The sequence below is a fragment of the Chanodichthys erythropterus genome, chromosome 14 (assembly GCF_024489055.1).
Source record: "Chanodichthys erythropterus isolate Z2021 chromosome 14, ASM2448905v1, whole genome shotgun sequence".
In the NCBI taxonomy this organism is placed as follows: domain Eukaryota; kingdom Metazoa; phylum Chordata; class Actinopteri; order Cypriniformes; family Xenocyprididae; genus Chanodichthys; species Chanodichthys erythropterus.
The window spans coordinates 35,826,272-35,853,341 of NC_090234.1; the positions used below are offsets into that span (position 1 = coordinate 35,826,272).

General features: G+C 44.0%; 2 protein-coding genes and 1 pseudogene across 2 annotated transcripts in view; all 3 read right to left on the bottom strand.

Annotated features, from left to right (window-relative positions):
* The window catches only part of LOC137035575 (UDP-glucuronosyltransferase-like), a 42,170-nt gene extending 24,900 nt beyond the window's left edge, over positions 1-17,270 (bottom strand). The window contains exon 1 of the mRNA XM_067409001.1: positions 16,407-17,270. Coding sequence (XP_067265102.1) covers positions 16,407-17,270 — 864 coding nt within the window. The remainder of the gene's footprint in view (positions 1-16,406) is intronic.
* LOC137035462 (UDP-glucuronosyltransferase 1A5 pseudogene) lies at positions 315-1,175 on the bottom strand (annotated as a pseudogene).
* Positions 17,271-17,594: 324 nt separating the features above from the next.
* LOC137036249 (UDP-glucuronosyltransferase 1A5-like) lies at positions 17,595-24,668 on the bottom strand. Its single transcript, XM_067410283.1, has 2 exons — positions 23,707-24,668; positions 17,595-17,691 (listed from the first exon to the last, which is right to left on the bottom strand). The coding sequence occupies exons 1-2, from the start codon at positions 24,666-24,668 to the stop codon at positions 17,595-17,597; spliced, it is 1,059 nt and encodes a 352-aa protein (XP_067266384.1).
* Positions 24,669-27,070: the final 2,402 nt, after the last annotated feature.

Below are 27,070 nucleotides of genomic sequence, written 5' to 3' on the forward strand. Positions count from 1 at the left end.
GAGAGTAAAGGTTACCAATATCTTTGATACTCAGTAAAACTACAAAGTAGCCAAAATATACTTAAGTACAGTAACTAATTACATTTACTCAAATATTTTACACCTCTGCCATTAGACACCATTAATTTAAACAAAACACTCTGGTATAGATGCTGGTTTGAGGTTTACTTGTGCATTTGCTGGCTATTTTCACAGTCCATGACGATGAGTTGATGACAGACAGGGATTGAGAAAAGTGAGCAATGGGACGATAGGGATAGAGATCAACGTCACTTATAATGTTAGTGCAAATGTACATGCAATTACATGCAAATTTATTTATGGGAGCTTACTTGTGACAATGGTTTTGGCTTCTTGGTTGCCATTCCTCCAATCATAACCATGTTGGGCATCAACGGTCGTGGAAATTCAAAGGCAAAGTCAAACCGCATAAACCAGAGAGCTGCACGGCCCATGATCTCCACCATCGATGTTTTTCTCTGCAGTACACGCGAGGCGATCTCATCTGCGTAAGTATGCATGTATCTACAAGCCATGGGCTGCAGTAGAGTCCTTACTAGGTTGACAGACCTCTGCCACAAATTCATCTGGTCTGTAAAGTGGGTATTACGTTGTGGAACATAAGAGGGAGGACTTGGGCATTGGCTGGCAAGAGTGTCGACACCACAAGGAAGGTTTATTTGCATATAAATAGCTGGAATGGAGAGATATTCACTAACAATAACCCCAACAGGTTCAAACGGGTCAGTGAGAATAGCATCAAAGCTATAGTCTCGAAGCTTCTTCATCAAGTCCTCGTTGAAGAGCAGACCCTCTGCGTTCCTCACTATGAAACTTTGAAGAAAGTTCATTTGGTAAAAGAAAAGCAGAAACTTGGACAGATCAGAAGAAAGGTCAATACTCAGAATTGTAGTTAAACCGCCTTCTAATAGCGCATGTAGTTCAGCTTTGGTGTAGTTCGCTGGAAATGTCAGAGTGGTGGTATTCTGTGAAGGACCCATACTCAGACTCGCCTCTGGGATGACGACCACCACCTGGTTTCCTCTCCTCCCCAGCTCCTCCACAATAGGCTTCATCCCTAACCAGTGACTGCCATCTGATGGTATAACCAACAGTTTTCCAGCTTCAGCTGAACCCAAGACGAAGAGACTCAGGAGCAACCACACGCCAGCCATTCTATCAATGGTATTAAAAAAAAAATCTCTCACTGTGGCTTTTGCCAGCTGGAGGAGAGGTCGACAAGAAGCAAAAGGGTAATGTGTAGCATAAACTCCAATATCTCACAATGAGTCTGGTTTATGTAGCAGAAGTGGAGCAGCTGGGTGGGACTTTATCTATATATGGCGGTGAAGCAAACAATCGGGGTGAAAGTTTAGAAATATGTTATGTCATGCAAAAATTAGATAGAGACAAATGTATTTGAATTGTATTGGCATAGATGAAAATGGAAAAAAGGAAAAAGTATATTACAAAGTAACTTACTGCACAGATACGTTTACTTTTTTAATACTTTTGCTCACAAGGCGCGTTCCAATTCACGTACTTATGCTCTATTCTATGACGTTTTTAAATATAAATACAAACTCAATTCCTAGAGGGCCACAGCTCTGCACAGTTTAGTTCCAACCAGCTCCAACGCACACCTGCTTGGAAGTTTCTAGTAATCCTGAAGACCATGATTAGCTGGATCAGGTGTGTTTTGCTTTGGTTGGAGCAAAACTGTGCAGAGCTGTGGCCCTCCAGGAATTGAGTTTGAGACCAATGGTTTAGACTGTACAGATTGTACATTGCTACTGCAATTACTGTAAACAATTAGTAGCCACTTAACAACTGAAATTAAGGATTAAAAAAACAAACAAAAACAACAACAACAACAACAAAAAACATAATAAATAATAAAATGGATGGTATGATTTGATTTCTACATACTTTTCAATCTGTATAAACTAACATTAATCTATTATAACAAACATGAATAACAATGAATAATAATATTTATAAATCAGCACTGACCTAGATTAATACATTTTTTAAATAAATCATTTTTAAAAAGGTAAAAGCGAAAAAAAAAAAAAATTATATTGGGGAGTTAGACCACACGAAACAAATTAACTTTGCCATGTCATAAAAAGGTCAAATGATCTGATATTTCAAGATGAAAAGTGCATTTCTATAATATATTTAAAGTGCTCTATTTTTGTGCACTCATTTTGTACTTAATATATTACAAATTCTTCTTAAGTACTTCTTAAGATCATCTTAAGAACATCTAAGTGTACTCAACTGTGCTATTTTGAGACAGCATGAAATATGAACTAAAATGGGATTTTATCTCTGTATTTAAAAAATGCATTTATATACCACTTATAGTACATTTGAACCCATAGTGTACTACAAGTGGTATCTAAATACATTTTTTAAATACAGAGATAGTATATTAAAAGCCCATTTTAGTTCATATTTCATGCTGTCTCAAAATAGCACAGTTGAGTACACTTAGATGTTCTTAAGATGATCTTAAGTAGTACTAAAGAAGAATTTTTAGTATATTACAAAATGAGTGCGTGAAAATAGAGCACTTTAAGTACATTATAGAAGTGTACTTTTTTTCACCTTGGATTTTAAGATACTTTTTGACCTTTGTCTGCAGGGGTTATCTTTATGATATCATTTCATGGTTTATGTTTTTTTTTTTTTTTTTTCTGTATGCATTAAGCATAGTCTACTAATACTTTAATGACTGCTAGTTGACATGTAGCTGCAAAGTTACTTATGGTTAGTAGAATCTCTAAAGTGGACCATCAATATAAAATGTTACCTTAATTTTTTAAGAATTTCATTCTGTTCAATCTTTCTTCATTATGAAATCAGGACAGTTGTATCACCTTGACAATTTGTATCACCATGCAAATTTCTCCTAAAAAATGTCAAAATTAATTTTAACTAAAAAATTAAACACATCATTAAAGCTGCAAGCAGCGATGAAAGGGCCCTCGCACCCGGGCTAACCGCCACCCGTTGGCCTCAGGAAAACAACGAACAGTGGGCAACATGCATGTAAGCGAGTAAATACAAGAGAATTATTGCAAAATCATGTAAAAGTGTCACACTTCCTGCTGCCAACAGGTGGCGCTATAGCTAACTGAATATTGTCATATAGATGTCTTTAGGCCAGGACTTTTATCGCTCATGTGATGTTTGGGGCAGATCAGACATAGTATGCCTGAGTTACAACAGCTTCCTTTTTCATGGCGAAACATCAGACTTTGTCAGTCTGCCACAGACACGCCCTTCAGCGAAAACTCAAGATCTTTGATATTTATCATCACTAAGGTCTTAAGATTAGACTGACCAAAAATGACATTGATCTGATTAAATCTCTAGGAGGAGTTAATCACAGTGTAAAACATGTAATTTCCTGTTGCCCCCAGGTGGCGCTATGACTGTAACTGAATATTGCCATAGAGATGTCTTCAGGCCAGGACTCTAATAAAACATGTGAAGTTTGGGGCAGATCAGACATTGTATGCCCGAGTTATAACAACTTCCTGTTTCATGGCGAAACATCGAACTTTGCCAGGCCGCCACGGACACGCCCTTCAGTGAAAACTCAAGATCTTCGCAATTTAACGTCACAAAGGCCTTTAGATTAGACTGACCAAATATGATGTTGATCTGATAAAAGCTCTAGGAGGAGTTCGTTAAAGTACAACGTCTGGAAATGGCAAAAACTGCACAAATTTTTCAAAGAAAATTCAAAATATCTGACTTCCTGTTGGTTTTCAGATTTCACTCCAAGAGACTTTTTTGTAGGTATTGGGCTGGTAGATGTGTGTACCAAATTTCATACCTGTACGTGAAACGTAGTGTCAGGGGCACTTCGTTGACATTTTTTAGGTGGCGCTATCGAGCCATTTTGCCACACTTAATTCTGAAACCCATATCAGACGTAAATTTTCACCACTTCTGACGCATCTGCAAAGTTTCATGAGTTTTCGAGTATGTTTCAGCCCTCAAAAAAGCGATTCACCTTACATGGCGAAACATCAGACTTTGTCAGTCCGCCACAGACACGCCCTTCAACGAAAACTCAAGATCTTTGCAATTTAACATCTCAAAGGCCTTAAGATTAGACTGGCCATATATGATGTTGATCTGGTTTAATCTCTTTGAGGAGTTAATCACAGTGTAAAACATGTAATTTCCTGTTGCCCCCAGGTGGCGCTATGACTGTAACTGAATATTGCCATTGAAATGTATTCAGGCCAGGACTCTAATAAAACATGTGAAGTTTGGGGCAGATCAGACATTGTATGCCCGAGTTACAACAACTTCCTGTTTCATGGCGAAACATCGAACTTTGTCATGCCCCCACGGACACGCCCTTCAGCGAAAACTCTAGATCTTCGCAATTTAACGTCACAAAGGCCTTTAGATTAGACTGACTAAATATGATGTTGATCTGATTAAAGCTCTAGGAGGAGTTCGTTAAGGTACAACGTCTGGAAATGGCAAAAACTGCTAAAATTTTGTAGAGAAAATTCAAAATATCTCACTTCCTGTTGGGTTTACAAACTTTGCACCCAGGGGCTTTTTTGTAGGTATTGGCCTGTTACATCTGTCTACCGAATTTCATAACTGTACGTGAAATGTAGCACGAAGGGCGCTTGATTGAAATTTTGTAGGTGGCGCTATCGAGCCATTTTGCCACACCTAATTCTGTAAATTTTAACCACTTCTGACGCGTGAGCAAAGTTTCATGAGTTTTCGAGAATGTTTAGGCCCTCAAAAATGCAATTAATTTTGGAGAAGAAGAAAATTTTGGCTGAGCAATTCCAATAGGGTCCTCACACCATCGGTGCCCGGGCCCTAATAATCATAAAAGAGATGTATTTGTAATATGAATTGGATTTTAATTGATCAGACAAAAACTAAATGCCAGGTCACTGATAGAAATATTAACAAACTGACCAAGCGTAATATATTCCAAAGTTTTTTCCCCTCACAATTGTTTATAAATCCATAAATCATTAAAGAATTTAAGAAAGAAAAAAGTCACTTCTCTGGTTCATAAGTACAGTGTTTGTTAGAGGTCAAAGTTGTTGCTTTTATCTTTACCGTTTGACATAATTTTCAAAACAATTCTGCAAATCACTATGGTCTGTCAGTATATTGCCTCACATATCATGCAAACTGAGTGATTATTCCTAGCTCCTCCCTAAACACACAGGGAAAAAAGGTAGTCACACAAAAACATGAACTCTCACATACAAGAGGGTTGTGGCATGAGGGGCTTACGTGGTCAAAGGCACACTACTCTGAATGAAAGAAAGTGCTGACTGAAAGATTACAGAGCACATTTTTACACATGATCATCTGTTTGCCACTTAATCATCTTAATTAAAATACCTACAATAGATTAAAACAATTTATGTTTAAACAAAGTCTAAAGCAAATGAGTATGATTACAATTCTAATGAACATAAATGACAAAAGGTCTAGAGCCAAACATATCTGAATCTAAAAGCCTGCACTGATGTTTCAGATTCAGGACATGAGTAAATCTAACATGATCCATGATAACATGATATTAAATCACGATGCAGGTGGAAACAGTGGCTTTAGCAGGTCTCTTAAAATGTACTTTTAAAGGTTTAAATGTTGTCATGTTTACTAATACAGTATAGATTAGAATGCATCCACACCCTTAACATCAAATCTAATGTTTCTCTTTCTCTTTGGTTATCTGTCACACAAATGTTATTATATGCTGAATTTGAATCTAATGTCTAAATGCCATCAATATTACAAATACTGTAAGCCCTTCTGAATTCAGCTATTAATGTTCTAATCAATTTGGTACTAAAAAACGGTTTGCTGTTCTTGTCTGTATGAAATATGAATGTGGTCTAGATATAAAAATCTTCTTTTTATATTACTCATCCAAGAGTGTTATTTTGAATTACAACACGGCACTGATTCCGGAATGGGAACAAGGCTGCAGATGATGGACCCTTTTCACATGTTCTCAGAAGCAGACGACATCAAAGATGGGTGAACTTCTAATTAGTGAATGGAAAATACAACAGGTCAGAAGAGAGAAAGGTGTTAAATTTGCCGCCACTCCCTCAGCCCTTGCATTGGAAACACACAGCAGCATTAACTATTTGCATAAAACACATCCAAATATATGACACTAACTAAAGACATAGCATTATGTGACAGCCATTTCAGGATAGCTGTGCAAGACAGGTGTAGACTCAGAACGGAAGTTAGTGCAGAGCTGACGATAGCCTACCCCGCCCCCACCACCAACCCTAACCTTAATGAGGCTATAATCTCCACCCTAACTTCCGGTCCGACATGGCTGTTCTGAAACTTGTGTGATGTATGGTGCTGCGGCTCTACAGTAGATACTATTGGCTCTCGCTTGAAATCACACACAGCAAAGCCAAGTGTGTCTTGTCAAAACACAAGAAACACTTATATATTTTGATGATATATATATATATATATAATTAGGACACCCTATTGAATTCCATGGTTTTCCATATCAGGACATAAAAAAATACATAATAAAAAATCATCTGGTCCTTGCCAGGTCTTAAAATTTAGAAAACTAAGTACACTAAGTACAGATAAGTTGTCACAGAGACGAACTCCGTGATTCCCTCCTCTGGCCATCGGAGGGAGCCATCCCCGGAATACTAACACACATACACACTACATTTCCCATCATCCCGTTCTCTGGACTGATTACGCCTCAGCTGTTGCCTATAACCTGGACTATAAAAGACTCACACACACCACACCACATCGTGAGGTCTTGTTTCCCTAGTGTGCATTTCTGAGCGTTTATTGTCTGACTGTTTACCTGTTGCCGTACCTGCTGTTACCCTTTCTTGACCCTCTTCTGCCTGCCTACCGACTTTTGCCTGGAATACTGTCTTGTGAGTGATATCTGCCTGCCCTGACATTCTGCATGTTTCATTACCACGATTCTGCCTGTCTCTGCCACATCTGTTTGTCCCCGATCTGACCCTGCCTGTACGACCATTCTACTATTTAATAAAAGCATGCAAATGGATCCCGGCTTGAGTGATGACTCGTTACATAAGTACAGTAAGTACAGACAAATAAGTATAGAACTAATTACATTTACTCAAATATTTTACACCTCTGCCATTAGACACCATTAATTTAAACAATACACTAAGGTATAGATGCTGGTTTGAGGTTTGCTAGTGCATTTGCTGGCTATATCCACAGTCCATGATGATGAGTTGATGACAGACAGGGATAGAGAAAAGTAAGCAACAAGATAGAGATCAACGTCACTTATAATGTTAGTGCAAACGTACATGCAATTACATGCAAATGTATTTATGGGAGCTTACTCGTGACAATGGTTTTGGCTTCTTGGTTTCCATTCCTCATAACCAGGTAGCTAGTCACCTAACCCTAATACATAATAATAATAAAACATTATGACACATTTAATTAATAACAATTCATATATTAATATTTTAATCATATAGTCTATTAGTTGCTGATGGAGTAATCATTAAGTAATGATTTAGTTCTTCATGAGTCATACATTAAAAACATGATTATCTGTGCATTAGTTAAGCATGAATTAATGTATATTAGTGCACCCGTATTGTGAAGTGTTACCACATTCCTTTTAAAGAGTGAAGCACGAGCTTGAAGATAAAACTCAAACACAGCTTATCTTCAAATACTGGCCTATATCCTGCATGTGTGCGGATAAAACCTTGCTTGCAAATTGTGACATTTGACACGATTGGCTTATACAAAAACTAACAATCCAAAACCATGCATGGCTCACAGTTTCCAACAGTGAGACTTCCATTTGTAGGAACTGCACAGCAACTGCATCAGTTTAGAGTGAGATTGTACATTGCTACTATGCTACTACTATTACAAATACTGTAAAAATACTCAAATTTTTTGGGTAAACTATCCCTTTAAAGGATGATGCCATGTCAGGAGACAGATGGCTTGCAAGCGTCTGTTCCACCTTAGGCATAGCACCATACCCATGCTGTTTCAACTCCAGGATGTTTGAATAGATGTTTGTTACTTTTTGGATGCACGTCTTGCCTCTTGGCTGGCCAGTCTATATTTAACTTAGCCATGGCACAAGCTATTACCTCCAGAAGCTCCTCATAATCAGGAGAGCGAGATGGCGAGTCCTTAATATCTCCTGCCTCGATGCTGAGCACATCCACCTCTTTGGAACTGGATAGCTGCAGCACCGGGTGGAAGAAACCATAGAGCGGGGTAGAAAAGAGCCCATCTCCAATCCCTCCACTAGATCCATCTGCGAACCCCATGATCTTAGCCGCCGCTCTACCTCAGCAGTAGTGGGGCCTAAACTGTGAGGAACGTGAGCCTGGGCACCCTCCTCAAAGAGCATCCCACTATAACCAGTAGATGGTGGCAGAGGAGCACTTATTGGCTCATTATCTATTTCCACTCAGGCTAGTTTTCCACTCACCCACAAGTTTAGCTTGAATTTAGCCTATTTTTAGGCATTGTCAAATCACTATTATAACATTAACATGTCATTTTTATTCCTTTTGTCACTTTTTGTACTTAAGTGTGAAGTAGGCTATATAATTGTTTGAATCAACTTCACAATGATTCTATTTACATTGTGTCTCAGATTAGTATGTTTTAGTGTTAGAATTTGTGCTCATATTATACTTACTCAGCATGCACTAAACAAACTCATTCAGCATTTTGAGACTACTGAGCAGATTCTCACTATTGGTAACTTACTTGTGCCTCAAATCATTAGTTAATGATTAATTAAAGCAGAAGTTGGAAGTACATGGCAACTGGAAGTTGAAGTACATGGCTTCAAACCATTGTTGTAATTAACACATTAACTTACACTAATAGTTAATAAAATATGTTATTAAGGAATTAATACATTATGACACATTTAATTAATAACAATTCATATATTAATCTGTTAATCATGTAGTTGATTAGTTGCTGATGGAGTAATCATTAATTAATGATTTAGTTCTTCATGAGTCATACATTAAAAACATGATTATCTGTGCATTAGTTAAGCATGAATTAATGCATATTAGTGCACCCGTATTGTAAAGTGTTACCACATTCCTTTTAAAGAGTGAAGCACAAGCTTGAAGATAAAACTCAAACACAGCCTGTCTTCAAATACTGGCCTATATCCTGCATGTGTTGATAAAACCTTGCTTGCAAATTGTGACGTTTGACATGATTGGCTTATACGAAAACTAACAATCCAAAACCATGCATGGCTCACAGTTTCCAACCGTGAGACTTCCATCTGTAGGAACGTCTCGGTTACATAGGTAACCCTCGTTCCCTGAAGGAGGGAACGGAGACGTACGTCGGACAGACCGACGAATAGGAATCTCGCTAGAGAGGCCAATCTACTTCGAGTGTAACTAAACGAGCCAATGCACATTGGCATGCAATCATATGCATCAGCTGCTCGCCTCGCAGCGCGGGTATATAATGAGCAGCAGGTGCGTTGCATCTTCAGGTTTTCGCTGAGGAGCCGAACCCAGCAGGCGGCAGCATCAGCAGGACAACGCCTGTGGCGACGGGACGTACGTCTCCGTTCCCTCCTTCAGGGAACGAGGGTTACCTATGTAACCGAGACGTTCCCATTCAGTCGGTCACGTTCGACGTACGTCGGACAGACCGACGAATAGGAATCCCTACCAAAGCGCCACAGGGGCTGCCCTCTTCCAGCGCTCTGTCGTGAGCCACCTGAACCCCTTGCCTAAGGACGGTGGGACCAGGCTCACGCAGAGAGGGTCGATCACTGTTGTTCCCAAAACCCACTCAGTGCGACAATTGGATAACGCTGGGAAGCGTAGCCTTACATGCGATAAGGAACGCTGCGGAAGCCATATCCTTCCCCGAAGGAGTTATATGGATAAGTACATATGGACTAACCTTGTAGGTTGTACAACATATGGAAGAACTGGGGTGACTCCACTCGGTGAGAGATGGGTTCTCCCAGAGGGAAAGACACGGGCTTCGTTTAGGAGCAGCCGTGGAAAAAAGCCATATGGGATCCCCGTAGGGTCACACATATGGAACCCAGCCTAAATCCGGTTCTCAAGGATACAACGGAGTATAGGCCTGGCGCCAGACGCTCCGCCACGTCGGCTGCCGAAGGGTAACCGGAGGACTCAACAGGGTCTGCCCGTAGGGACTCTCTGGAGAATAGAATGCGCATGTAGCGCAGCAAGCCGACACTAAGCCGGGGCCTCTCCGTGCCTCTGACCTGAGGCGAGAACACGGGAGGAGACCGGCTCGACACGAAGGCTATAGTATCTAGCGAACGTGTTAGGTGTCGCCCAGCCCGCAGCTCTACAAATGTCTGTTAGCGAGGCGCCACGAGCCAGCGCCCAGGAGGATGCCACACCTCTCGTGGAGTGGGCATGCAACCTGAGCGGGCAGGGCACGCCCTGGGCTTGGTAAGCCAGGGCGATGGCATCCACTATCCAGTGGGCCATCCTCTGCTTGGAGACAGCCTTTCCCTTCTGCTGGCCTCCGTAACAGACGAAGAGCTGGTCTGAGGACCTAAAGCTTCGAGTTCTGTCTATGTACAGTCGCAAGGCGCGAACTGGACAGAGCAAAGCCAGGGCTGGGTCTGCCTCCTCCGAGGGCAGCGCTTGCAGGCTCACCACCTGATCCCTGAAGGGAGTGGTAGGAACCTTGGGCACATAGCCAGGCCGGGGTCTCAGTACCACGTGGCTGTCACCCGGCCCGAACTCTAGGCACGATTCGTCGACCGAAAATGACTGCAGGTCCCCTACCCTCTTGATGGAGGCCAATGCCACCAGCAGCAAAGTTTTCATAGAGAGAATCTTTAAGTCTGCTGACAGCAAAGGCTCAAAGGGAGCAATCTGGAGTGCTCTGAGCACCAGAGTAAGGTCCCAAGAGGGTATGGAGGGGGGACGAGGAGGATTTAACCGTCTCGCCCCTAAGGAACCTGACGACCAGGTCGTGCTGACCAACAGATTTGCCATCTATGTGGTCGTGGTAAGCGGAGATAGCAGCAGAATGGACTTTGAGGGTGGAGGGGGACAGCCTACGCTCCAACCCTTGCTGCAAGAAGGAAAGCACGACACCGATCGAGCATCTTCGGGGGTCTTCTCGGCGAGAAGAGCACCACTCGACGAACAGGTTCCACTTCGAGGCGTAAGCACGTCTCGTAGACAGTGCACGTGCCGAAGTGATGGTGTTAAATACCTCGGGGGGTAAGTCACCTAGAACCTCCGCGTCCCGTCCAGGGACCAGACATGGAGTTTCCAGAGGTCTGGACGCGGGTGCCAAAGAGTGCCCCGTCTCTGAGAGAGGAGGTCCTTCCTCAGAGGGATGGGCCAGGGAGGGGCTGTCGCGAGGAGTGAGAGTTCTGGGAACCAGGTCCGGTTGGGCCAGTAAGGCGCAACTAACAAGACCTGCTCCTCGTCCTCCCTGACTTTGCACAGGGTCTGTGCAAGTAGGCTCACTGGGGGAAACGCATATTTGCGCAGGCCCCGGGGCCAGCTGTGAGCCAGTGCGTCTGTCCCGAGTGTTCCCTCGGTCAGAGAGTAAAACAACTGGCAGTGGGAGGTTTCTGGTGAGGCAAACAGGTCTACCTGAGCCTCTCCGAACTCTCTCCAGATCAGCTGAAACACCTGGGGGTGGAGTCGCCACTCTCCGGGCAGCGCAGCTCGTGATAGCTCGTCGGCCACACGGTTGAGCACACCGGGGACATGAATGGCGCGAAGCGACCTCAGATGCTTCCGACTCCACAGGAGGAGATGGCGGGCGAGTTGCGACATGCGACGGGAGCGTAGACCACCTTGGCGGTTGATGTACGCAACGGTCGCAGTGTTGTCCGTACGGACCAGTACATGCTTGTCGCGAAGCAGGCCTTTGAGGCGGCTCAGCGCAAGGCGTACTGCCAGCAACTCGAGGCAATTGATGTGCCAATGCAGATGGGGTCCCGTCCAAACCCCTGAGACTGCATGCCCGTTGTACGTGGCACCCCAGCCGGTGGCAGAAGCATCTGTGAAAACCACAGCATGCCGGGACACCTGTTCTAGGGGCACTCCTGCCCGGAGAAACAAAGGGTCCGACCACGGACTGAAGGTTCGGCGGCACTCCTGAGTGATTGGCACCCGGAACGTGCCGCGTTGCCACGCCCATCTCGGGACTCGGCCGTGAAGCCAGTGCTGAAGCGGTCTCATATGAAGCAGCCCGAGCGGTGTTACAGCCGCTGCAGCCGCCATATGCCCCAGGAGCCTCTGAAAAAACTTCAGTGGGACCGCTGTCCTGCCATTGAACGTATTCAGGCAGTTCAACACCGACCGAGCACGTTCCTCTGTGAGGCGTGCTACCCGTTCGACCGAATCCAACTCCATACCGAGAAAAGAGATCCTCTGCACTGGGGCGAGTTTGCTCTTCTCCCAGTTGACCTGAAGCCCCAACTGGCTGAGGTGCCTGAGCACTAAGTCCCTGTGTTCGCACAACTGATCCCGAGACTGTGCTAGAATGAGCCAGTCGTCCAGGTAGTTGAGAATGCGAACACCCTGTTCTCTCATGGGAACAAGGGCTCCCTCCACGACTTTCGTGAAGACGCGGGGAGACAGGGCCAGCCCGAAGGGTAAGACTCTGTACTGATATGCTCGACCTTCGAACGCGAATCTCAGGAATGGCCTGTGTCGCGGAAGAATCGAAACATGAAAGTACGCGTCCTTCAGGTCGATCGCTGCAAACCAATCTCGGGGACGGATGCACTCGAAAATGCGTTTCTGCGTAAGCATTTTGAACGGTAGCTTGTGAAGGCTCCGATTCAAAACTCGCAGGTCCAAGATCGGTCGTAACCCGCCGCTTTTCTTGGGTACAATGAAGTAGGGGCTGTAGAACCCTGACCTCAAATCGGCTGGAGGGACCGGCTCTATCGCGTCCTTCGCCAGTAGGACTGCAATCTCCGCACGCAGAACAGGGGCATCGACATCTTTCACTGAAGTGAAGAGGACGCCCCTGAACTTGGGGGGACGCCGGGCGAACTGAATCGCATAGCCGAGCCTGATGGTCCGGAGGAGCCAGCGAGACGGACTGGGGAGCGCTAGCCAGGCTCCCAGAGACCGCACCAGCGGCACCAAGGGGACCACCGGCGTACCCGCCGCGGGGCAGCGAGGTGGAACGCAGGGACGCGGCCCGGGAGGCTCTCTGTGTGAGGCGGCCCGAAGCGGGGTCACAGTGTGCTGTGCAACACTTACCTGCCTCCACGGGTGGACAGAGGGAGCAGTCGAGGATTTGCTTACCTGCTGCTCGCTGCTGTCCGCTGGCGACAGAAGAGGTGGATGAGAGTGGTGAGGTTCTAGCCCTCCCACTGCTCTCCGAGCCCTCTTCGGACCCGGAGATAAAGGAAACTGCTCTTTTCTTGAAAATTTGGGTACCGCTGGCCGTTGAGCCAGCGGCGGAACAAAAGGAAACAACAAAAGATTCTCCACCCGGCCCTCCTCCGGGGGAAGGAGTGGTGCATTCACCACCTCCTGAAGAGCAGTCCCCTCCATCTCCGGGTCGCCCGTCCTAGGGCCGCTTGGACTTGGCCTTGCCACCCTTCTTCTTGGGGGGTGGCTGGACGGGCTGGGCGCCCCGCCCGCGACCGGCTCCACGGCGCCGCTTGGATGGAGGCTGCTGCTGCTGGGGCGCGGGAGCGGGGGCGGCTGCAGGGGGCGCCCTCGGCGACGGGTAGTCTGAGGTGCCGCCGGCGGTGGAGGTGCAGCTGACCGCCTCGGCAGGATGTGACTGATGGCCTCAGGCTGCCTTTGTACAGCCGAGAACTGTTGGGCAAAGTTCTCGACCGCGTCGCCGAAAAGGCCGGTCTGGGACACGGGGGAATTAAGAAACCTGACCTTGTCGGTATCCCTCATGTCCGCAAGACACAGCCAGAGATGGCGTTCCTGGACCACCATAGTGGACATCGCACGACCCACTGACCGCGCCGTAACCTTCGTCGCTCGAAGCGCGAGGTCCGTCGCGGCACGAAGTTCCTGGAGAACTTGTGGATCATGACCACCCTCGTGCAGGTCCCTCAGTGCCTTGGCCTGATGGACCTGCAACAACGCCATAGCGTGTAAGGCAGAGGCAGAAGAGAAGGGCACTGGGGTGGGGGGCTGAGAACCAGCCCTGGCCACCCCGAGATACCAGTCATCCAACCTCGAGGGTTCGGGACACGGTGGAGGATTCCACACGAGCCCGACCCTGTTGGCGGCCCGGGAAAGCATAGCCATCATTTCCGGGTCCGTGTCGGGCACAGTTGTCACCCCCGAAGGAGGCAACTGCGCCGACTCATCCTCCCCAGAAGTATCAGGCTCACCCTCCGATGCAGCGATCGACATCCGGTCGTCTGGGGGAGCTCCGAAGGAAACGGATGGTACACACCTCTGGGGTGGTCCACCACGTTCCGAGGGCAGCTCTACTGGCTGCGGAGCGCACGAGGGGGGAGGGTTCCTAGGGGGTTGGTTCCCCGAAGGAGCGCGCTCACCGTTATCCTCAAGTCACCAGCCCCGCTCGCTCGCAGCAACCCTCTGAGGAGGATTGGAGCGAGGCGTCGGGACCGAGGACTCCACCCCTTTGCAGAAAGTGGAGTCTCGACCGCAACTCCGCGATGGTCATCTTCCCACAATGGGTACATGACTCATCCACAAACGCTGCCTCAGCGTGCCTTAAGCCCAAGCACGCGATACAGCGCTGGTGACCATCCCGAGGCGCCAGGTAACGACAGCATACAGAAACACACAAGTAGAACGACATCTTTAAAAAGACGCGAACTACTCGTGTTAGCTCTTTCAAGGACTGACTCTTTTAGGTGCTGAAGCACGCAGGGGAATAGCCGCTGCAGCACAGACAGGGAATGTGCAGCCTGTCGTGTGCACTCTCCTTGAAGGCGCTCCTCTTACCAGCTGTAACAACAGCTTTTTAGCGCTCTAGGCGCACCGTTTCACCAGCCGTGAGAACGGCCTTCACGCTGATTACAGCTTTGCTCAATCAAATTAAAGGCAAAAACAAAAACAAAAGGAGAATCGGCCCCGCTGCTGCGCTGTCCGCCTGCACCTCGCAACAAAGAGACGTCTTGAAGAGAGACTCGTTCACCACACTCGCTTTCAGTAGCTGTCTTCATAGAAGGTTTGGCTCCGAAGCGAAAAGCTGAAGATGCAACGCACCTGCTGCTCATTATATACCCGCGCTGCGAGGCGAGCAGCTGATGCATATGATTGCATGCCAATGTGCATTGGCTCGTTTAGTTACACTCGAAGTAGATTGGCCTCTCTAGCGAGATTCCTATTCGTCGGTCTGTCCGACGTACGTCGAACGTGACCGACTGAATGGGAACTGCACAGCAACTGCATCAGTTTAGAGTGAGATTGTACATTGCTACTATGCTACTACTATTACAAATACTGTAAGCTCTTATGAATTCAGCTATTAATGTTCTAATCAGTTTGATACTGAAATCAGTTTGCTGTTCTTGTCTAGGAAATATGAAAGAATGTGGATATTTTTACAAAAATATTCTTTTTATATTACTATATCAAGAGTGTTATTTTGAATTACAACATGGCACTGATTCCGCTATGGGAACAAGGCAGCAGATGATGGACCCTTTTCACATTTCCAATGTTCTCAGAAGTGGACATCGTCAAACTTTGCTTTGGTTGGAGCAAAACTGTGCAGAGCTGTGGCCCTCCAGGAATTGAGTTTGAGACCAGTGGTTTAGACTGTACAGATTGTACATTGCTACTGCAATTACTGCAAACAATTAGTAGCCACTTAACAACTGAAATTAAGGATTTTTCAAAAATCAATGATCCATGTATCTGTTGATACATGGATCATTGAACACATAGTGATGGCAGTGTGTGGAGTCTGGGGAGGTTTTGTACTTTGCCCCTGTGCACAGAAACTGAAGAACCTGTTCGTAGAGTTTTGTAGTGATAAAATTCCAGAAACAGTCAAACGTGTTTTAGAACTATTGTTTTCTGTTTTTACACAGACATGTGAAAAGACTCAGAGAGGTTCCCCCTCTTCCCAAAATCTTGATCCATGAATTACTTGATCCCACTTACTGGTGCAATTTTCACAAATGACCTAAAATCTCTCAAAAGTTCCAAGAAAAGAAAAAAAAAAATGCTGACTGATCATGAAAAGACCTATTGAGAGCTTTCTTTCCAGTTGTATATATGAGTGAGTTTATTTGTATTATTTCTGAATTGTCTTTTTTTTTTAAACTGATATTGGCAAATTCTCTTTACATTTAAGGATGATAACAAAAAACAACACAGTAGCAAAATAAGCGCTATTAGAATACTTACCTGTGACAAAGGATTTGCTTTCTTGCTGTCCATTCCTCCGACTATGATCATGTTTGGCATCAACGGACGTGGAAATGTGAAAGCAAAGTCTGAATGCACAAACCAGAGAGCTGCACGGCTCATGATCTCCACCATAGATGTTTTTCTCTGCAGTACATGTGAGGCGATCTCATCTGCACAAGCAAATATACGTCTGCACGCCATGGGCTGAAACAGAGTCCTTGCCAAGTTCACACTTCTTTGCCAAAAATTCATGCGGTGAGTAAAGTGAGTAAAAGCTTGTGGAACATAAGAAGCTGGAATTGGACATTGACTGGCAAGAGCGTCGACACCACAAGGATGGCTTGTTTGTATATAAATGGCTGGAATTGAGAGATATTCACCAGCTATAGGTCCAACGGGCTCAAAAGGATCTGTGAGAATAGCATCAAAGTTGTAATCTTGAAGTTTCTTCATCAAAGTTTTGTTGGATAGCAAACCCTCAGCATTCCGGGTTATAAGAACATTAAGCCGATCCATAGTGTTGATGAAACTCTGAAACCTGGCCAGATCTGTAGATAAATCTGTACTTGTCAGAGTAGTAACACCTGCATTCACTTGCTCTTGTAGCTGGGTCTTGGTGTAGGGTACTGGATATGTCAGAGTGGTGGTGTGTTCTGATGGACCCATGCTCAGACTTGCTTCTGGGATGACAACCACCACCTGGTTTCCTCTACGGCCAAGCTCCTCCACCAAAGGCCTCATGCCTGTCCAGTGGCTGCCATCTGAAGGAACTACTAATAACTTCCCAGCCTTTGCTGATCCCAGGCAGAAAAGACACAGAAGCAATAGAGAAGTAGCCATTCTAACTATCCTATCATTCATAATCAGTCAGCAATAATTACAAGCATATGATCTGGTAGTATAGGTAAGAAGATTGCCTTGTATGTCTAAAAGCACTTTTGAATTTGCACTTCCCGGCACAGGCTTTTATCCTGAAAGGGGAGTTTCAACAACCAATAGTAGGTTTGCCCTGAAAAGTTGACAATCTTGATTCTTTAGCGGCAAAGCATGCCCTTAGTAGCAGAGTGAGAAAAGTACCCATATCTCATAAGCGAATAAAGCTGAGTGATGTTTTTAACCATTTTTAACTTTTTAAAATAAAGTTATTACAATTTGACAAAAAATTATGAAGACAACATGCACTAGTCAATCATTCACAACAAGACCAGGAACACGTTGGTTCTCTTTACATTTGAAGATGATGACAGGCAGCAAGGGCAAAATGATTATTATATCGAATTTCCTGTGGGAAAAAAAATGCAATGAAATTTTAAAATTTTAAAGTGAGTCTCCAAATACTTTTTGGTGCCACTGTATGCATTCAGTAAATGCACACAAAAACATTTAAAATTAATTTTATAGAAAGGGTATGCATGGTACTAATAGACCCTAGACCTTAAGACTTTTACCATTATTTTTCTCACCTAATTTTCTTCCACACAGTCTGCAAAATAATCAAGTTGTTTTTCCTAGTTATATTTAACAGGAAAAAAAACTATACATAGACTTTTTATAAAGACCCTTTTCAGACAGAGGGTAGACTTTGAGCTGATATGAGTCCTCTAGTCAACTCTAGCTATCTAAGCACATCAACCGAAGCACATCAGCATTTTTACAAAGTACATCGATCACTTGTAGCTTACTTATTATCTGTCACGATCACCGTCTGCCCCTGTCAAGTTTCGGACTACATTTCCCATCATCCCCCCTGTCTATCACATGCACTCACTCCACCAATCACCTGTTGCCACATACAGTCATGCACACTCCACACTAATCACCACACCCAGCTGATACGCATTACCTGGACTATAAAGGACTCACACATACACCACCTCACTGCGAAGTCTTGATTATTGCCCCGGCTATCATTTCTGAGCGTTTATATACCCTGTTTGTCTCCCGTTGCCATTCCTGTCTGTTTACCGTTTATTGATTCATCGCTGCCTACCTTTTGACTTGTTGCCTGTTCTCTGGACTGTGATACTTGCTTGTGACCCTGATCTACTGCCTGCCTCTGATTACGATTCTGCCTGTTCTACATTGCTGTGTTTGCTGGTTCTGACCCCTGCCTGTACGACCACGAATATTGCAATAAAGCCTGCTAAATGGATCCCATGTCGAGTGATGATTCGTTACAGAAGACTTCGCCACCACCACGATCCAGCAGCTTTCCCGGAGGATCTCTACACGGTATGGACATTAATCAATTGTTGTTGTGGAGTACGCAGGGCACACGATCACTGGAGGATTACATCACAGAATACCTGAACATTGCATATTATTCAGATCTGCCTGACTATGCACTTATTGACTTTTTCTGCGATGGTGTCAACCAACCACTCAAAGAACAATTAATTCGTGAGGGACCCCGTTCTCCTCTTAGTCATTTCCTGGACTATGTGTTATTGACTGTTGGTTCTCCGTTTACCGTGGGGGTCGCGGAGGAATGTGACACCGAGATAAACCACGTAATGGCCGCTGCGCCAAAGGACATTCACAAAATGGCGGCTACCACCATAACAACACCGAGCCACATCTCCGCTGATCACCCAGAGCCACGTCAAGCCTTCGCAGATCGCCCAGAGCCACGTCACGTCTCCGCTGATCGCCCAGAGCAACGTCACGTCTCCGCTGATCGCCCAGAGCAACGTCACGCCTTCGCTGATCGCCCAGAGCAACGTCACGTCTCCGCTGATCGCCCAGAGCAACGTCACGCCTTCGCCGATCGCCCAGAGCAACGTCACGTCGCCGCTGATCGCCCAGAGTCACGTCAGGTCTCTAGATCAGTCCGGGAGTGGAGAGGGTTGCGTTCCAGTGTGACCGATCCACCGTTGATTTCAGTCCGAGCAGCTGGCATCCCCAAGTCTCCGCCGGCCGCTTCGCTCTCAAGCCAGCCGGCCGCGTCGCTCTCAAGCCAGCCGGCCGCTTCGCTCTCAAGCCAGCCGGCCGCTTCGCTCTCAAAACTGCCGGTTGCTACGCTCTCAAGCTCGCCGGTTTCAACGCTCTCAAGCTCGCCGGTTTCAACGCTCTTAAGCTCGCCGGTTGCTATGGACTTATGCACCCTGGACGCGATGGACGAAATGGCTGCTTTGCCAGTGCCCACGGGCAAGATGGCCGCCCCTGCGGTGCTCAAGGATGCAGGGGTTGTTCCAGCCATTGAGTCCGCTTCAGCCAGTGAGTCTGCTCCAGAAACCGCTCCAGTCGGTGAACCATCGCCTCATCCTCGGAAGAGGAAGAGGAGGAGGAGGAAGGCTCCATCTGTTCTTCCCTCTCTTACGTCCAAACGTCTTGTCCTGCCGGCGCCACCTGTGCTCCTCGCTCTGCCGGCGCCACCTGTGCTCCTCGCTCTGCCGGCGCCACCTGTGCTTCTTGCCCTGCCGGCGCCACCTGTGCTTCTTGCCCTGCCGGCGCCACCTGTGCTTCTTGCCCTGCCGGCGCCACCTGTGCTTCTTGCCCTGCCGGCGCCATCCACGCTTCTAGCCCTGCCGGCGCCATCCACGCTTCTAGCCCTGCCGGCGCCATCCACGCTTCTAGCCCTGCCGACGCCATCCACGCTTCCAGCCCTGCCGGCGCCATCCACGCTTCCAGCCCTGCCGGCGCCACTCAGGAGTCTTGCCCTGACGGCTTCACCCACACGCCTGGCCCTGCCGCCGCCACCCGAACCCCTTGCCCACGAACCTGCGACGGGCCCCGCTGAAATCCCTAAGAACTTTTTGGGGGGGGGCAGTATACCTAGGGGTGGGGAGTTTGTGGGTGGGAACCCTGCACGGCCGCGGTTCCGTCATCAGCGGTTCCTGAACTGCCCAGACCACCTGACCTGCCGTGGCCGCCTGAGCCACCTGACCTGCCCAAGCCACCTGACCTGCCGTGGCTGCCCAAGCCGCCTGACCTGCCGTGGCTGCCCGAGCCGCCTGACCTGCCGTGGCTGCCCGAGCCGACTGAACTGCCGTGGCTGCCCGAGCCGACTGAACTGCCGTGGCCGCCCGAGCCACCTGACCTGCCGTGGCCGCCTGAGCCACCTGACCCGCCGTGGCTGCCCGTAGCACCTGACCTGCCGTGGCTGTTCTGGAACCTGCATTGGAGATTCCGTTCCTGTCAGCTGGTTAATCTCCAATGCACCCACCCCCCCTCCCTTATTGGTGTCATCTACGGCGCGAGGTCGCGCCTTCCGGGAGGGGGGCGTTATGTCACGATCACCGTCTGCCCCTGTCAAGTTTCGGACCACATTTCCCATCATCCCCCCTGTCTATCACATGCACTCACTCCACCAATCACCTGTTGCCACATACAGTCATGCACACTCCACACTAATCACCACACCCAGCTGATACGCATTACCTGGACTATAAAGGACTCACACATACACCACCTCACCGCGAAGTCTTGATTATTGCCCCGGCTATCATTTCTGAGCGTTTATATACCCTGTTTGTCTCCCGTTGCCATTCCTGTCTGTTTACCGTTTATTGATTCATCGCTGCCTACCTTTTGACTTGTTGCCTGTTCTCTGGACTGTGATACTTGCTTGTGACCCTGATCTACTGCCTGCCTCTGATTACGATTCTGCCTGTTCTACATTGCTGTGTTTGCTGGTTCTGACCCCTGCCTGTACGACCACGAATATTGCAATAAAGCCTGCTAAATGGATCCCATGTCGAGTGATGATTCGTTACATTATCTCTATTAGAATGTGCATGGTCATGCTTGCATTGCCGTGTGGATCGAACTGTGAAATGTTTTGGAATATGGTTATCTGACAAAAGTCTTGTTCTCTTGATGCTCTGATAGCATAGGCATGATGTAGGAAATCATTTGTTAAAAGGAATATAATAAAAAGAGTTCCTGATTATTTTCATGTAACATACATTTGTGAGTTGAGCTTATCTTGGCTGCAGAAAAAAACAAGAAAATTTATTTAAAGTAGTTTAAAAATTGAAATTGTTAAACTACAATACTGCTTTTTATTAAAATGAAGAAATGTAAATGTAGTTCACAAATGGTATTTTCACTCAAGTTAATTTCTGGCTAAACAGTTTGACTATTAAATACCATAATACCCATACTTTAAAGTTTAATCATCATTTATGTATAGAACAGATTATATCTAAAAGAGCAGGTTACAAAATTATAGGATTGTTTCATTTTAAGACACGCGGTGGCCAATGTTCCCTCTATTTTTTTTTCTCGCTGAGCAAAACTTTTCTCTGTTGAGTGCACATTTTGGCCACCTGAGCAAAAACATACTTTATATCAGACCTGTACAATGAACGTAAACACACACACACACACAAATGGTTTTATCATGCAACTGTAACATTTAACTTTAATGTGCCGTTTCTATTTTATTTGACCATTGATGTAACTTAGTGATATATTAAATAATGTTTGAAAAAAAGCAGCTGAGTCACTAAATTAACCACATTTTAGGTTACTTGGGGTTTTTTCACATTACTGTGTTAACTGTACCAGTCTTTACCAAGAAATTCTGTTAAAAAATAATTTCTGTCCTCCTGCAGGACAGTTCAATTCTTTATAATAATATAATATGAGCAGTTACAATGATGGCTTGGAAAAACCATAATGTGTTTTCATCAAAATTACATGTTTATTGCTTATGAATTTCCCGGATTTTATATATACCAGGAGGTTAAGATTTTTCGTGGCAAGGAGCCCTTAACAATCCCCTTGTGAGATCCATTTTTTTATTAGGCTTACATTATAATATAATGAAATATAATATATTTAAGTATTTAAACTGATATACAGTATTATATCAGTTTAAATGCTTCCATTTGTTTTAATATTTTATAAAGTGAAAACAAACTGAAGCATTTAAACAGACCTGATAGCTAAATAGGCTATTAAGAAAAGAGAACATGTTAACTCGTTTATAGTTATCTAAACATCCCTGAAACCCACACCACCACCACACACAAAATCTATTTAAACTGAGGTATATCACTGATGTATTTTGAGTTTGCAAGCCACACCTGTGGTGGGTGTGTGATTGTAAATGTCTCTGAGTTTTGTTAGCATTCTGCGCCCATCATCCATTATTTTCACCACTTTTCATTAAAACATGACGTTTTATTTCACATTTCTTTTCGTTTCGCGTTGCCTTTCGTATTGAGGTATTTAGTCCGCAAACATGACATTCTTACCGTGACTGATTTGGCTCAAACCTGTAAACCGCATTCACCGCTTCTAACTCTATAGCGACAATAACTCTATAGCGGTTGTCCAGAGCACTGCAATTATTTCTCATTTAAACTACTACTATCAAAAGGATTTCCCCACACATGATTTCTCTGCGCGGCAATTATTTTTTCTGCGCGGTCGCGGCTTCAGAAGTGTATGAACTGTAGAACTGCGTTCACTGCATTGAAATTGCACTGCTCAGTTTAACTGCATATATCCCCCGCAAACCAGACAGAAGACATGTGCTCTTTGCCCATGTATTTTAAACCTAGATTGAAAAACGAACTTAAATATCAAACTCAAATAAAACCAGCGTCTATATGTATAATTACAGAGATGAAAATGTTTTTTTTTTTTTTTTACCAGTTAATGGGCTACTACAAATCATGAAGTTTTGCATAACATAGGCCTACTATGGAAACTATGATGCAAGTCATAGTTCAAAACTATGCCTAGCTCACAACTAATAATGTGACTTCCTTCTCTAGAAAGTTCAGGAACCCCACATGAAAAAAAAAATACTATAGTATTTATTACAGTAAACTATAGTAAATTGTAATACACTGTATATTATAGTATTTACAACATTTTTTGTTAATGCTACAGCATACTGTAGTATTAACTATAGTGAACTGATAAACTGTAATAAATACTGTAGTATACTTTACTACATTAAACTGCAGTTTTTTGCAGCATAATATACCCTATAGTTGCAGAAAACTTACTACAGTATTGGGTAAAGTAATTTGTTTATATTACTATAGTTGTTACATTACCACAACAACTATAGAATTACCTCAACAAATTAATTCAAGTACTTTACTATAGTATGGTTCAAAAACACTATAGTATTAACAAATTACTATAGTATTGTACTGCATCAGTTTTAGAGTGAGTTTGTACATAAGAAAGCAAATGACACATTGTACTCCACTGAAATACTGTGTAGTCAGATAAGAACTGAAATTGATGAAATCTTTCATAATAAAGGTATAAATAATAAAATGCACTGTATGATTGAAAATATTGAGTACAATTACATATTGAGCAACAGCACTTTTCTTCCTTGGCCAAATTTAGAGAAACTTTGTTAGTAGACACTAGCAAAGGTAAAATTAGCAGTAGAGTAAAATGACAGCTATTAGAAAAACTTACTTGTGACAAAAGTCCTGCTTTCTTGCTGTCCATTCCTCCAATTAGGATCATGTTTGGCATCAATGGGCGTGGTAATTCAAAGACAAAGTCAAAACGCATAAACCAGAGAGCTGCACGGCTCATGATCTCCACCACTGAAGTTTTTCTCTGCAGTACATGTGAGGCGATCTCATCTGCACGAGCAAACATGCGTCTGCACGCCATGGGCTGAAACAGAGTCCTTACCAAGTTCACACTTCTTTGCCAAAAATTCATGCGGTCAGTAAAGTGAGTTAAAGGTTGTGGAACATAAGAAGCTGGAGTTGGACATTGACTGGCAAGAGCGTCGACACCACAAGGATGGCTTGTTTGTATATAAATGGCTGGAATTGAGAGATATTTAGCAGCAATAACTCCAACAGTCTCAAACGGGTCAGTGAGAATAGCATCAAAGTTGTAATCTTGCAGTTTCTTCATCAAATCCTTGTTGGAGAGCAAACCCTCAGCGTTCCGGGTTATAATAACTTTAAGCATATCCATAGTGTTGATGAAACTCTGAAACCTGGCCAGATCTGTAGATACATCTACACTCAACAGTCCATTAATACCTGCATTCATACTCTCCTGTAACTGGATCTTGGTGTAGGGTACTGGATATGTCAGAGTGGTGGTGTGCTGTGCTGGACCCATGTTCAGACTTTCCACTGGGATGACCACCACCACCTGGTTTCCTCTACGACCAAGCTCTTCCACCAAAGGCCTCATGCCTGTCCAGTGGCTTCCAAATGCTGGAATCACCAATAAATTTCCAGCCTCTGCTGATGCCAGACAGAAAAGACACAAGAGCAATACAGAAGCAGCCATTCGAACAATCATATCATTCATAATCAGTAATTAAAGCATATGAGCTGTAGTACTGGCAAGAGTTGGTTGTTTTGAATTTCTGCAAGGCACTTATGAATTTGCACTTCCCGGCAGAGGTTTTTATCCTAAAAGGGATGTTGCTACACCCAACAAAGAAGGCAGGGCCTCAAAAGAATGTTATCCGCCTTCCACTCATCCACGGAAAACCACACCCTCAGCAGGTCCTGATTCCTGTCCCGATATAGGCTAGGCCAAGCGAAACCGAAAAACTTTGCACGGCTGATAAACACCTTCGAACTGCCATTGGCCAATGACAATGACATAATAGATGGGAGTGCTCTGGGGGCTCCACCTTCTCATTAATTTCTTCTCTTGGTCCATCAGAGTAAAAACATGAATAGAGCTGCATTATAGTTGAAATGGAAGTTATTGAAATTATTAAAATTCTGATCCCTAAAATTTAACAAATTGAGATGCTGGTTTATTCCTGTGGAATACTTAACTTAAGTTGCTGTGAAGTTATTAAAGCACTATATAAACTTGACTTGAATGAATGGAGTGCCAAATTAGTTACAGAACTGGTGCAATATCCACAGATTTCTTAACTGTTATTTTGTCATCGCTGTTATTTTTGTTGTTGCGTTTGTTGTGTTATTGAAAGGATAACGCACAGCCAGCACATATTTAAATATTCATAATGGCTGTGGAATGTTCGCAAACAATACGCTATAGGGCTACAGTCGCCCATCAATTTTGAACTTTTTTTTTTTTTTTTTACCTCTGAGCGAAGAGTGAAAAAATAATTTTGAGTAGGTTGATATAGGAACTTGAGAGAAACCAAGAAACACATCAGGGAAACCAAAAAAATCTGCAGAGATACGGTTGCTACAAACAGTGGTAGAAACTGAGGTTTGACAGATAGCCTATAGCCTACTATAAATTAATAAAACTGTATGAACTGAAGAAAATTATCAGCTATAATACTAATAGAGTGTAAAAAAAAATGAGCTGAGAGCTGAAAGAGGTATGTGGAGTAGGCTACTTTAAACAAAGGTGTGGGTCCTTTGAGCCTCAGTGCAGACATGAAACAACAAAGATAAAGCCCATGTATAAATGAACATTGTTGTTTTTTTTGTTTTTTTTAACAATACACATTTTTCAGAAACTATTTTGTAAATGAGGCACCTACAGTGGAAGTAAATTGGGCCAATTTTAAGGGCATTTTATTATTTAAATTTTATAAAAGACATTATTAAAAATCATTATTTTATAGTTAAAGGGTGGTGTTCTGCATGTCATGGCAACAAAGGTTTAAAATGAGATATTTTTCACATTAAAGCATGTTAACATGCATATTGTTTGTGGCTATATAATGAAACAGTGTATTTTTAATGTCTATGGATTGACCCCTTTCCCTTCCATTTTAAAATCTTGTAGACTGTCACTAAAGACCCCTTTCAGGCCGAGGGTGGACTCTGAGCTGATATGACTACTCTAGTCAAGATGACAAAGCCTCCTAAAACCTCTCACTCTTTTCTGTCTGCACTCATTTATCTGTGACTTGCTTGACAAGTCTTTCAAAGCACATCAGCCACTTGTGTATCTCTAGAATGTGCATGGTCATGCTTGCACTGCAGTGGGGAGCCAAACTTTAATGTTTTGCAATATGGTTATCTGACAAAAAGCATTATGCTCCGATTATGCTGGAAGTGTTGCCAAAACTATAAAATACATAACCAGTATTAATTTTCAATCAACATGAAATTGCGTATAAAGTTACCCACATAATTTATTGTAAAGACATGGTGAGGCAGAACTCCAAAATATAATGTTATAAAACTATAAAAGATATGTGTTTAGTTTATTTGTGACATATTTATTTTGTTCAGGTCAGTTTGGCTATTTGGTCCAGCTAACACCTTATGGTATGTATACTGTGACAGACAAATGGTTGAACTCTGCTGCTGGTGCACTAAAAAGAATGTGCTTCACAGGTGATGGAAAAGTACATGTAAAAGGATACGATATAAGAATGTTCAGTTCAGTAATCATCTGGTGTGTTCTTGAGACTCATAGCCAGGAGGACATCAAAAAAAGGTTGCTTTACAAACTTCAACGGTTAGTCTCTGATGGTAAAATCTCCCATCTTTTTTTGATTGCCAATTTCAAAATGCGTTTAGTTTATATGTTTCAATACTAAGTACATAAATTAAATGGAAACGTTTTAATTTCACTCTTTAATTTTTTGTTTGGAAAGGCCTGACATTCAACTACTACAATTTGACATTTAAAATAGCCTACATTTGACATTTAAAAATAATAGTCTATTCATCCTTTACATTCAGTACATTTTTCAATTAATTAATTGAAAGAACAGTGGAAATGATATCTAATTGAAAATTATACAATATTACAACATTATA